We start from the raw sequence: 13660 nt of genomic DNA, 5'->3' as shown, positions 1-13660 counted from the left end.
AAAAGGTGAAGATAAGACAGTATATTTCAAAAGAAAATTTACTTAGATTTCTCAACACAAGGATATCTACACAAATATAGGTGCTTGTTGGAGAATACACAAGAACATGATATTGATGGGCATTATACAAAAATATGCCCTTTCCTAGGGGCTTGTATGCAATTTTCCCTATGAATTAATCACATGTGTTTCCCATAAAGATATTGATCATTTTTTTTTTTTGGGATTGAATAAAATCGAATAAAATAGAAAATGAAAAGCGCATAATTCTATAAAGAGCCATTTACCATTCCCAGGAAACTGATGGAAATGCATCATGCACGTGGTTGGTAAGAAATAAGTGAACAAATAGTAACACATCTGACCTTCTGAGAAAATTCTGCTTTCCAAAACGTAAGGGCATCCTCCAATTTCAGCCCAACACCCTACGCACGATTCAGGTATGCATCAAAGAACACTTTGTAGGTGATTATGGCAATAGAATAGTAGTTGAAACAATTAACTCTCAGCTCTATGAAGCATTTACAGAAAAAAAAAATCTCTAATGTACTTCACCAAATCTTGACATAATTTCCTCTTTCCTTTGCAAACCGTATGGTTTCTAGCTATAATGAACCCAACATTTTCGATTAAATGCAGTAAATGACTTCAAACTACAGTACTAACCTGCGATTATGAAATTGACAACCAAAAGAAATAACAATAAGAATACTGGAAGCTAGGATAATATAAAAAATCTGGAAGAACCCATTCCACTCATAGATCTGGTAGACACAGATCTGTACGCAAGTTAGAAGACAAGTTTTAAGCCTAGAGTTTGGAAAATATAATATGCTGACTGCCAAAAATATTAAAAATTACTGCAGTTCGGAAAAAAATATCATTATTATCATATAATACAATTATTATCCTAGATAATGATAACTGTACAAATTAGTATAGTTAAATTTTCAATCAGAGTAAGATACTACAGGTACAAGGTACAAGAGCATTACAGGGCTATACTTACCCCTATTGAGCAGACTTCCAGAACTATTTGTGAATATGATCATGATTCACCTACAGAAAATCAGATTCTAATTCCCATTTAAGGCAAATTTTGAGCAAAACAGAAACCTGTGATGATACCTAGAAAGGGCTTAGATTATCTAGAGGCTTACTTTTCTGATTATTTAGAGCTCTTGCAACCAAGGAAAAATGATTAAATTAATCTAGAACAACCCAATTGAAGAATATAAAAGTTGACATTGTAGTGGATCTTCAAAATAGAACTAACCGAAACACAACTAGTGCAAGAAGTGAAAAGGAATTTTTCTTGGAGGAAAAGGTAGGGTCACAGTGCTTATATAGAAAAACATGCAAAAAATCAAACTACCTTGAGGAAAAGACTTAGTTGCATCCTTCCCCCATGCTTGAGGTGATGGTCTTCCCTTAACTGCACATATGAAACCACAGTATATGATTACACTGGGTTGAAGGTGCAGAAACATTATACACATCAGTTTTACCTTTTCAAATAAATGGCGCATACAAGGAGGAAAGGAATTGTTTGCCAGTCGGTCAATGTCCCTAAGGGATATCTCAGAAGATTCCTGGTGCTGAAAGTAGTTCAAGCAACAGCATTACACAATTGAATCAGCAAGCAGAAAGAGAGGGATCACAACTATTACAAGTGAAGTACCATACCTGAGAATAGTCAGGTCCTAGATAACTTGAGCTTAATGATTCAACAATCTAAAGAAAAGGGCATTAATCCTTAATGATGTGAGCATTTTTTGGTCTAATCCACATTGGTTAGATTTTTCAAAATCTTGTTAGTACAAGAAAGAATACTCACAGGTGTCAACCGGTTCTTCTCCTTCTCCTGAGAAATAGAGGTCCACTTTCTGCAACATATGTGTAATCCAATTAATTGCAAATAAGAATTATACTGGTATCTTATAAACAGAAGATGAAAGAAAATCCAGAGTTCAGAGAACTATGACACATAGCCCTTTGCAATACAGCCAGAAATCCATAGAGTTGGCACTTGAAATGGTACATGTATTTTTCATACAATACAATATTTACACTGCAGTAGCTTCAACTTCATATTTTATGATTTTATATAGGATCAGTGACTTCTTTCTCTTGGCAAAAAATGCCCATGATAAAATAATAATTCAAGCAGTAAAATCAGCATAGACTAAATCCAAGCAGTTGATTTCAGAAAAGAATAGGAAACCAGAAATCATAAAAAGCAGCACTAAAATGATTTAGAATAACCTGTTAGTCAATTCAAGTGCCTTTGAAAGGATTCTGCGGAACTGTTTGGTGACTGGAGATGATACCTAACAAAAGAATTATTGGATTCTGATATTAACCAAGATGGCTAGCTTGCGTTTAAACTAATGATGAGGATGTCAAAGTTTAATATATACTTGGCTCATAGCAACATAAGCATAACCTTTGAGCAAGAATACTTTACGGCTGGAAACAAGGTCTGATACTTCTTCAAAAGGCATCTGTAAGTGAATCAGAGGATTAATCACTTGGATGATGGTAGCATCAGAAAAGGGCAAGGAGTTAATAGATACATATGAATATAGCCACAGGAAAGTAGATTATAAACATACCTTGAAGAAGACCGACTCTGCAGCATCAGAAAAAGAAGAGGAAGAAGAAGGAGAAGAATGTCAGAATGTCACACAGAAGTGCTTCATATATGGCTCAACAGTCACTTTTCTAATTTTAGTGTCATCAATGTTCAGATATTAATGATGAACCTCAAATTGGTTAGATTATTACAGTAAGCAGACCCATGGTTCTTAGTCTAATAAGAAATTAGAAATGGAGCAATAGTACTTTCCATACAATAGCGTTAAGTGATGCATCAGTTTGGATAATGCACAAATGCATTAACTTTCATAATACAAATGCATCTAAATGGATGGTCCCAAGGATTGAATTTGAACATGAGATAGAAATAATACAAGGTTACATGAACTTGTCAGGGTTAGATAAGAAGTATAAGATCTAGTACGACAAAAATCATGAAGCATTCACACCACATACCCTTGGGAGATAGACCAATAGAACGTGAAACTTGCACTAGCTTCTCCTTCACGACCTATGCAATGCAAAGGAAAAACATCAGCTGCCGTACAAAAGCAGATTAAGTTCCGTAAACCAATTTTCAACATCATACCTCAAATTCTGCCTGACTAAGTGCTTTATATGGGAAATCAAATTCAGCCAAGAGCATCCTCTAAAAATAGGCACAATCATGTTTAGGCAAATTCCTAACACCTTCATGACTCAATGCCTAACTTTGTATGACTTCCATATAAAATCTACCTGTGTCTCAAGGCCCTCAAGCCGATATCGGCATCGGAACAAGGTTGTCTCCGCCGAAAGAAACCAATTCCTCAAATCTTCCCTGAAGGCATAACCATGATATCAGAAAAAGAAAAGGCAAAGCACATCTCGAGAAGTAAAGATGAGATAGTACGTTCTACAATACACTAGACGAAGGATGAAATGAGAGATTATATCCTTATTTCTTGTCTCAGGCGCATCTGGATGCCCCATGTGTGTTCTCCAGAGCTCCTTAACCTAATTTTCAAAAACATTCACACCTCAACCACTGAAACAGTAGCATGGCTTTCCTTGGGAAAATCATGCAATAACCTAAAAAACCAACTAATTAATAAATGCAATGTGATGTCTAGAATACCAAATTTTCCATCTCTTCCGGTTTCTTCCCACGGGACAAGCCATCCGAAACCCCTTTCAGGACTGCAGCAAACAATTCAAAATAGTTATAAGATTGACAAATGTTAAAATATATATATATATATATTATTTTTAAAGCATTGAGAATTAACTGCCAGATTCAAATAGCATATCAGCCAATGAAAAAAAATGAAAGAATGCCAAATTAAACAGATGGAATAACATACACCAAAACAAAGAAATATGACTACAAACATCTCATTAATAAATTCTGCAGTATCGCATATGCAGGGTAACTACAGTAAATATTTAAAAAAGTTACCAATAGACAGCAATTGGTTAAGAAGGTTCTTTACAGAAAAACTTCATGCACAACAGTTGGACATTGTTTCCATATCTTAGGATGTGTCTACACTGAGGGAAAATGGAAGAATGAAATGAATTGAAATCTATCATACATTTTCTTTCATTTGCTTATCCATCTTGTTTTTCCTTTTAATTCAACAAAACACAAGCAAATATTTTCTAGTTCTGGATCAGATGATATAAGCAAATGAAAGAAAAGTTGTCAAAAGATCTATCCACATGTTTCGTTCCTTCCCATTTGCTTCTCCATGTATTTTCCCACAATCCACACACTCAATAAAACAAAAGACTTGTCAGCCAAACATCAATTAGCAGGAACAATGAAATTAATATTCAAAGATACCACACAAGCATAAAATTCAGGCAATAACCAAAAAAATTAACATCCAGAGCTCGAGATAAGCATGCATCATTCTTTTCTCTCTTATTTTCTTCATATTTTATCCAAACGCACTGTACATCAGCTAATTCCCCAAACATCAACCAGAAAAATCAATCAAACTAACATCCAAAGATCCTAAACAGGCATAAAAGCCAAAACCCCAGAAAAGCATTCCGGAGAAATCAGTATGTTACATTCTTTTTTTTTTATGTTTCTTTATTTTCCACAACAAAAATATTATAAAACTGCTATTGTCCAAATGTCAGCCAGTAGAATCGATCAAATTAACATCTAGAGATTCTGAACGAGCATGAAACTAAGTGAGAACACCAAAATCTTGAAATCACTCCAATACAAGAAACCAGCTGGTTCCTTACCCTCTATTCCTTCATGATCCAAACACACGATAAAAACAACTAATTACCCAAACACCAAACTATGAAATAAATCAATGAAATTAGCATCCGGAAATCCTAAACAAACATAAATTCAGTCAAAAACCTAAACCACGCAATCATTCTGAAACCAAAAACACTAATGTAACCGCAGACAGGCCAAAACGCAACCCACATAACTCATGAATTAACATCCAGGTATCCAAGATAAGCACAAAGTTCAGAACAAAACCCTAGAACACCTGTAGAACATTCTGAAACCAAGATATCAAAGCTTCCAATTCTGTTTCGTTATCTTTTCCTCTCTATTTTCCCAATATCTACGAAAATTCCATCCAAGAGTCTCAAAATAAGCACAAAATCGAGCAATGAACCTAACCCCAAAACACATCAAAAACCCTGGAATTCGAAGTTACCTAGAAGCCGATCGATGGCGAAGCGCTCAAAATCATCGAGGATCACTTCGACCTGTGGCGCAGATCGGTAGAGGGAGAGGATTGGGACCTCGTCCGCCGCCGACTTCCTCTGCGATCTCATGATCTCCATCTTTAGCTTTCCTGATTTGGGAAACCATAGGAGATGGCGGGTTTATATACCCGCGTTTCAAAACTGAGTCAATATTTGGCGGGAAACGATTTCTAACCGAGTTGGGTTCCTTTCTTACTTGTTTTTATTTATAGTCAGTAATTTATTTGCATAAATAGCCTTTGTAAATTTCGCAAATATATATATTTACAAAAACAATTTGCATATAGGCCCTTGTAGAAATACATAATTGCATCTGTACAGCAGTAAAAATAAAAATGTTCATATACCCTTGAAATAATTTTATTTTTTTTATAAGAATAATTTTGTGCTCTTTCTCTAATTTACATTAATTTTTTTTACTGCTCAAATTGATCTTATTAACTAATAATTAGTTCAATCAATTTGACAAGTTTATTTTCTCAATATAAAAACATATATAAAATACTATCTCACTTTCATAATTAATTAACCCATACAAATCTATAAAATAAATACACCACTATAAGTATAAATACACAAATTAATTTATTTAATTTTCATATGGCGCCATTGGCGGAGCTTCAAACTCAAGTTCTTGTTTGAACTTTTGTAAACGTGGGAAGTACACGCATGCATGCATGCAGTTGCAGTTGAAACTATACCACGAGATATCCTCCGGCACGATCTCAGCGTATTCTCATGCATGAATGAAATCCAACCCATTGATCATCACCCCGTTTGAGATCTCCTTCTCTAATTAACTCCTCTCTTGTTCCAGTGACCATGAAAAGATCTCAATCTTCAAGCAAAGACCAGCTCCATGAGCAGCTTCAACACCTTGAAGATGATTGGAACTCATACAAGAAGTCCATCCCTCTCAATCATCGCCATGCACGTACCATCACTAACCGCACACCTTCTTCAACCTCTCCGGACTTGATCCTCATTAATCTTCTCAACAACTCTCCTAAGAAACTCCTTTCATCTCTCCAACGTAGTAGCCCTTCTGATGATGATGATGATGATGATGATGATGATGAGGGGCAGAGACTCAGAGGAAGGAAACTCTTGGAGGCCTTTGAGATGTGTAGTATTTGTTCTTCTGGTCTTAGCCAGTGCAGTGAGGTGAGATCTTCATGCTCTTGTTGTAAACATCATGAGTGTTCTTTGGGATCATCTTCTTTTGCTACGGAGGATGTGGCTGAGAAGAAATGTGGTCATTATGGGTAGTGGGAGATGGAGAAGGGTTAGACTTTTGTTGTTTGTTTTTGTTTGTCTTTGTTCTTTGGGTTTGATCTCTTTGATAGAGTTTGATGTTGGAGAGGATGATCATGAGTTTATTGTTCCTACTTGAGATCTACAATATATGCATTCATTATTTATCCTTTTTAGTACTAATTAAGCTTTACATAATTGTTACATTCATTTTATGGCTGGCTAATAAAGATACGCGAGAAAAACAATATTTAATTAATGAAGCATAATTCCTTTAGACATCTCCATCAATCAAAATCAGAAAAAAAATTAACATCTAAAAGGAATCAAATCAAGAGGGAGTCTCTCTCAAAGGAAGCAGTAGTGGTAGTACTACACTTTTTCTCCATCACTACTCCTACCAGTAATGGCCAAAAGAACAGCCTATGTGTGGGTCCTAATGAAAAGAATACCAAGGCATGGGATTCTTCTAGGATTTGATAACATATCTCCTGGTGACAAGCATGTGCATTTACTGTTTTATTATTATTTATTGATGGAGAATTTGTGAACCATGTTCTATGAAAACTTGAAGCAGCCATTGACTATCCAAGCTTTGAAAACTCATTAAAAAAAAAATAGGGGCAAAAAAGTAGAAAGGGAAATCATGAGATATAAAATTAAGAAAGGTATAGCTAGCTAGTGGATATGGATATATATGAATATGAATGGGAGTGTTTTATTTATATATATATATATATATATCAGTGAATTGAATACATAAAAATTAAAGCAAAATACTCACGATATAAAACACAGTACTGACAAAGCGAAAGCAAGTAAAGCTGCGAGAATTGGGAAGGCACATTCATATAAGAATAAACAATAATGCAAGCCAAGTGTCAACCCTGCTACTCTCCTTGTAGATCCCATTGTCAACCCCACAGTACCTACACATTCAATATCTCTCCTTCTCACTCTCTTTATGTGCTGAAATACTTAATTTTCATTAATGAAATGATGTAAAAAAATAACCATTGTTTAATATTAGAAACTTGATTGTATATAAGGAAAGAATGAGACTACTGATTGCATACTGCTTTAAATTAATACTAACAGTCAATCTTGCTTAAATGCTATTGCATACGCACATATAAGACTAGACAGAAGGTACACACAACATAAGATCACTTTCAAAGTTAAAAATTATATTTCTATGGTTCAAATAATCAAATGATGGATTATAAAAATTTTCTCCAAATGAATTCCCCCATCAAGCACAGTGTTGTTAGATTTAGAACACAACCCAATTAAATAAGGTCCACACATCTCTCTCTCCTAAAGTCCACATTGTATGTTTGGGATATTCGGTAGTTATGGCCAACAACAACCAACCCAAATCACACAAAAACAAAGAAGCCACCACCCTACTTCCTTCCCCTTCATTCACTCACACACTCCTCTCTTTCTATACAACCCCTTTCCCTTCACCATTCCTAACATTCATTGTCCATCTTTATTATTAGTGGGCCTTGCAACCCATGTGCTCCCTCCCAACTCATATACATGATATAGATAGAAACCATTGTCTTTCAAGTTACAGAGCCATATGTGTCGTCTCTCTCTAGTCTCTTCCTTCTAAAGCTTGCCACATTCTCAACCACTCCCTTCTCTTCCCATATATATCATCCATCCAACCCTTCATTCATTCCTCTTCAATCTTCTCCATTATTTCACATACACATACACATATATAAGTCTTCATCTTCTCATCTTCATTGATTTTCATCTTCATCTTGTTGATGGAGTGTAGTTTAGAAGAAGAAGAAGAAGAAAGGCAAAACACAGGGAGGAAAAGCAAGGAGTACTGTTCCTCCCCTGAGTTTGAGTTCTGGATGGTAAACAACCCTTCTATGCCGGAACCCAACCTTCTCACCGCCGACGAGCTCTTCTCCGACGGTGTTCTCCTTCCTCTTCACCTTCTATCCTCCCATCCCCCACCACCATCACCTCAACCTCCACCACCCTCCACTGATCACTCCCCGTCCATCCTCTCCATGCCCACCTCCTCCTCCTCCTCCTCCTCTCCTTCCTCTTCAAAACGCTGGAAAGACATCTTCAGAGTGTCCGACAAGAAGCCAGACGACAAGAAAGACAAAAAATCCAGCTCCGGCGCCGGCGGTGGCGGCACCACCGAGCTCAACATCCATATATGGCCTTTCTCTCGTAGCCGCTCAGCCGGCACCGCCAGCTCCGGCAGGGCCAAGCCGGCCTCCACGACTCGCAAGTCTAGCAGCGCTCCTTGCTCACGGAGCAACTCCGCCGGCCGGAAATGGACCGCCAGCCCTGGCCGCGCCGCCGGCGTCCCCGTTGGCCGCACTAGCCCTGTCTGGCAGTTCCGCAGACCTCCCGGTAAGGTTACCGAACAGAAAATTAAAAGCGGGATCAGAGGACTCAATCTCAACGTTAACACTTGCATTGGTTATAGTAGAACTCAAGTGTCCTGCCGCGGTGATGGTAAGCGTAGGAACACCTCCGGTGACGGGATCAAGGGAGATGTTAGTAATACTGGTAGTCTTTTTAGCCTTAGAACGTTGTTTTCTAAGAAGGTGTATTAATGGTTGGTTGATGAATATACTTGGTTTTTGGTTGCTTTTTTTAGGTTGTAATTAAACCTCTTTTAAAGCAATCTACTACTTCTCTTTCATGGTTTTGTGATTAATTTGTTTTGGATCTTAAGATGTCTTTCTCTTTCCCTTTTGCATCAAGTTGGTGGGACTAGATGGTTTGGTTGCTTTGAAAAGCTTAATAAATTTTCAATATATTATGTAAAATAGGAACATTAAATAATATCTTTAAATAGAATAATTAATAATAATTACTCAAAGTGGTCTCCTAAGTCTCATTGATGGCAATAAATGTTAGTCCATAGCCTGCCTTGCTGCCTCTCTCTTTTAAGGAAAGAGCTCACAGAGGTAATTTGGTGCCTATTGTTGAGCGCCTTTCAAAAACTATACTTTTCTTTTCACTGATGTGGTGATGTGCCTCTTGTGCTTGTCTCATTAATTTTAAATTAATAAATTATATAAAGTAAACCTCTATATTATATAATATATTTATGTACTTTTGCCTTTGCTTGCGATGCACTTTGTTATTTTATACAGAAAAGTATTTTTTTTAATGTAATTTACTAATTTTAGCGAATAAATAATTTACTTGGTTTCAGTTTTGATGCATTTAGAGTTTAATTTGTGAAAGTATTTATTAGTACTTGTACTGAGGACATTGGAAGAATTAATTGAAGATGGACACATCAGGCAAGTAAAGTGTCTAGGGCCGTCTGTCATGATGGTTTAATAAACGTATGGACCCAACTTACGGTTTGAATTTATTATTTGAAATTAATTTCCAGTTAAACTTGGCTGGTTTACAACCCTAAAAATATGTCCCATCACATTTATTAATTAAGAAGGGAAAAAATTATTTTAATAAAAAACTTTTAAAAAAAAAAGTTTTCAGTAAATATCATCTTAATATAATATTTTAAAAATCACTCCTATAATTTAAGATTTGGTATTTATTTTTTATTGAATCAATGGTTGAAAGTTCTAATTTGTAATTTGTTTACCTTTCTCAATATATATATAATATTAAAAAAATAAATGTTTTATAATTTATTTTTAAATGAGCATTTAAAATAAAATATATATCTTATGATAAATAATTTTTTATAATGCGTCTAATTTAAATTTTATATATATATATATATATATATATATCGCTTAATCATTTCGGATAAAGTATTAATGATAGTTTGACACAATAATTTTAGATCTTGGATTTTTCATCAAGAATGATGAAAAGATACAAAATTATTATTATTAGTATATGTGTGTATATATGAAACGTCATTTGTGATATGAAAGTAAGAGAAAAAAAGTAAGTGGAAGATTAGGATTAATAAGAGAAAAAATACATAGAAAGATTGTTAGATGATGATCCAATGGCTCTCGGAAACATCTATAAACAGTATTTTAGAAGGATGATCCGAAAAAAATATACCTTACACAAATATATATATATATATATATAAACAACTAATTAAAGAGATAATTCATTTAAATCCAATTTGAGAACCAATCAGTGGACCTATGTTCTTTAGGCTTAGGAAATACTAGTACCTTTTTCTGTCTTAAAGAAAGAAGGCATGCATGAACTCACTCACAATGTGGAATCAAAAGGTCTGCAATACCAACCTGTTTTGTGATGGCATTAGAATAAAATTAAGCACAATCTGCTTCCCAATATTATATATATATATATATATATATATATATATCATATGTCAAAGATTAGGCTTAGGGTTTTCACATTGTTTGAAAAGTACAAAAGCAAATGCATGCCCAAATAAAATTATAAAGCTGTGCGTAATCTTTATTTCTGGTATGATTTTTGGGGAAAAAAAATCAATATGCATATATAAATGTATAGTAAGAAATATTTGTTTTTATAATGGCAATATGGTTTATTTGTTTTTTTTATTTTATTTATATATAGCTACATTTGTAATATGGTAGTAGGTTTTTATTTACTTTCTTACTATAAGCTCAAAGATTCGAATTATACTCATGACCCGTTCATAATTCTCATATATATATATATATATATATTATTTTTGTATTTTTTTATTGAACCAAGTAATTTAATCAATTTATAAAAACCAAACTACTCCTTTACGGGGCAGTTAATTGGCTATATTTTTTCACCTCAAAAAATGAAGAGTTCAAACCCTTCATATAGTTTATTCAAATTTTTAAAAAAACTTACAAAATATATATATATATATATACATGATTAAAAAAACTTTGGTTTTTCACATGGATGTGGATTTTTACATATTAGATTCCAATTTAAAAAAAGGTACAACATCAAATCTTCACATTTTTCTTAAAAGATTGTGAAAATGACAGTAAAACTGAATTTTCCTCATGTACCGCAACTTGATGTTTTTTTGGGTTTTTAATTTAACAAATGTACAGTTCAGTCAGTTCCTTTTTACAATTAAAAAACACAAACAAAGACACCATGTCAAAGGTAAGACAGACAACACATGATACAAACATGAAAAAAAAGGTAAAATGCACAATAATTAGAAGCATGAAAAGAAGATAAGTTTTTGAATAAAATATCCTAAGCAGTGTTTATGATGTACAAATGAAAAAGGTTAGAATAAAAAGATGTGGCAAGGTTTTCTGTTTTCAATGAATCATAGATAAGGTTGTGTTTAGTGCTCTGTGCAAAGACTAGTGTGGGGAACTTAATGATTTCCAAGAAGAAGATGAACACTTGCAACTTCCAAGTAGTGCATTCTACCATGCTTGATTATTCTCTTTTCAATGAACTCAAGTCTCCTTTGAGTCTTTTCATGTCCCAACATTATTTCTCTCACTTTTCCAAGCTTCTCTTCATCTCTCCAATGACTTTCTAATGCAAGTTTAATTTCAACTTAAACATGACACCAATTAACACTATAATGTTGCAATACACAGAGATTAACAGGAGATAGGAGAAACGAAATAAGAATATAAAAGAATTTATGTATATATATACAAACAAAAAATAATAATTTTTGAAAATTAATAAAAATAATACTCTCTCCGTTTTTTTTATCTGTCATCAAATCCATATATTTTTTTATAAGTTATTTTTTAACATCAAAAAATATTTATTATTTTCTTTCTAAAATTACTTTTAACACTATTTAATTCTATCTTTTGAAAATTAAATATAAGAGAAAAATGTCAAAATATAAATTATAAATAATTTAAAAAAAATAACTAATTTTTTATAATTTTTTTGTAAAATAACTAAATTTTTTGATACATGAAATTCAGTTAATCACGATAGATAAAAAAATGGAGGGAGTAATATAACTCTAAAACCGCATATATATATATAGTCTCCTGCATTCACATACGGCTCAAAAAAAAACTCTTCTAGACGAGTTCCTAACAAATGGATTAAGTCTTTTTTTTTAAAAAAAAAAAAGGATAAACATGGATCAAGGCACTACTCATTTCATATCACATGATAATCTAAGTCAAATAACACAAAAAAGGTTAATCGGCGATGAGAAAAAAAAACAGAGAAATATAAATAATGTATGCATTATTATTGGGATTAATTTTTTGATAGGTCACTAAATTTTGAAATTTTTTTTCCCGGTTACCAAGTTTTAATTTGTATCATAAAAGTTACTCAAGTTTGATTTCGTTTCACCGGGAGGTTACCCGCGAGTGACCACACCCATGCTGCTGATGTGGATGACGAAAAAAACACAGTCTGCACTACTCGCCACGTCCTCAGTTTGAGATGGAATCTCCACATCGCACGCCCTGTACACGTCAGCAAACTTGTCCACATCAGCAGGCTGGCTAGCCAAACCCTAACCCTAACCCTTTGTTATTTCACTTCGGTCACTAAGTTTTCAATTAGTATCAAAACGGTTACCAACTCTGCTAATGTGGACAAGTCTGCTGACGTGGACATTCCATCTCAGACTGAGAACGTGGCGAGTTGTGCTGACTGTGTTTTTTCCGGCATCCATGTCAGCAGCATGGGTGTGGTCACTCGCTGGTAATCTTCCGGTGAAAAGAAATCAAACTTGAGTAACCTTTATAATACCTTGGTAACAGGAAAAAAAAAAAATTCAAAACTTAGTGACCTATCAAAAAAAATTAATCCATTATTATTGTTATTCTTGTTTGCTTCCAATCATCTATGATTGGACTGGCATATTTATGTCCATGATCCCAAAATAAAAATTGCACTGAATATTACTCCAAAGTCTTTAATATAACATTTGGCATTATTTGGAGACATTATTAAGGATATTATAAAGAGCCATGATCTAACCACTCATAAACTTTAGTGTTCTAATAAAACCTCCATAAATATGAAGTCTATGAAAGATCAATCATTTATTTAAATCAGTTCCTATAAATAGTTTTATATGTAGTACGAACATGTATCCAACTTTCATAAGTATTTTATTAACACATCCAAATAATATGCCATTCACTCCCTCCTAATTTGGTCACAG

The 13660-nt window shown here is 34.0% G+C and overlaps 2 protein-coding genes across 2 annotated transcripts; one reads left to right on the top strand and one right to left on the bottom strand.

Moving 5' to 3' along the window:
• Positions 1 to 56: 56 nt before the first annotated feature.
• LOC120260649 (probable DNA primase large subunit) lies at positions 57 to 6136 on the bottom strand. Its single transcript, XM_039268181.1, has 15 exons — positions 6027 to 6136; positions 5274 to 5414; positions 3716 to 3777; positions 3491 to 3594; positions 3337 to 3418; positions 3188 to 3247; positions 3055 to 3109; positions 2616 to 2632; positions 2421 to 2504; positions 2266 to 2330; positions 1838 to 1886; positions 1687 to 1734; positions 1509 to 1598; positions 1376 to 1435; positions 57 to 425 (listed from the first exon to the last, which is right to left on the bottom strand). Exons 1-15 carry the CDS (start codon positions 6085 to 6087, stop codon positions 315 to 317), a joined length of 1089 nt encoding a protein of 362 aa, XP_039124115.1. The 5' UTR covers positions 6088 to 6136; the 3' UTR covers positions 57 to 314.
• A 2224-nt stretch (positions 6137 to 8360) lies between these two features.
• Positions 8361 to 9176, top strand: LOC120260192 (trinucleotide repeat-containing gene 18 protein-like). The gene has a single exon (XM_039267631.1). The coding sequence runs from the start codon at positions 8361 to 8363 to the stop codon at positions 9174 to 9176; it is 816 nt and encodes a 271-aa protein (XP_039123565.1).
• The last annotated feature ends 4484 nt before the right edge of the window (positions 9177 to 13660 follow it).

Source organism: Dioscorea cayenensis, chromosome 5 (assembly GCF_009730915.1).
Source record: "Dioscorea cayenensis subsp. rotundata cultivar TDr96_F1 chromosome 5, TDr96_F1_v2_PseudoChromosome.rev07_lg8_w22 25.fasta, whole genome shotgun sequence".
In the NCBI taxonomy this organism is placed as follows: domain Eukaryota; kingdom Viridiplantae; phylum Streptophyta; class Magnoliopsida; order Dioscoreales; family Dioscoreaceae; genus Dioscorea; species Dioscorea cayenensis.
Note: the sequence above shows the minus strand (reverse complement) of the source record. Positions and strands in the feature narration are given on the sequence as shown.

Coding starts and splice junctions, on each gene's coding strand:
- LOC120260649 (XM_039268181.1), bottom strand. CDS start 6,087: ATGGGTTGGATTTCATTCATGCATGAGAATACGCTGAGATCGTGCCGG. Junction 3,595..3,715: donor CGGAAGAGATGGAAAATTTG/GTATTCTAGACA, acceptor TTTGAAAATTAG/GTTAAGGAGCTCTGGAGAAC. Junction 1,887..2,265: donor GCACTTGAATTGACTAACAG/GTTATTCTAAAT, acceptor CATATGTTGCAG/AAAGTGGACCTCTATTTCTC.
- LOC120260192 (XM_039267631.1), top strand. CDS start 8,361: ATGGAGTGTAGTTTAGAAGAAGAAGAAGAAGAAAGGCAAAACACAGGG.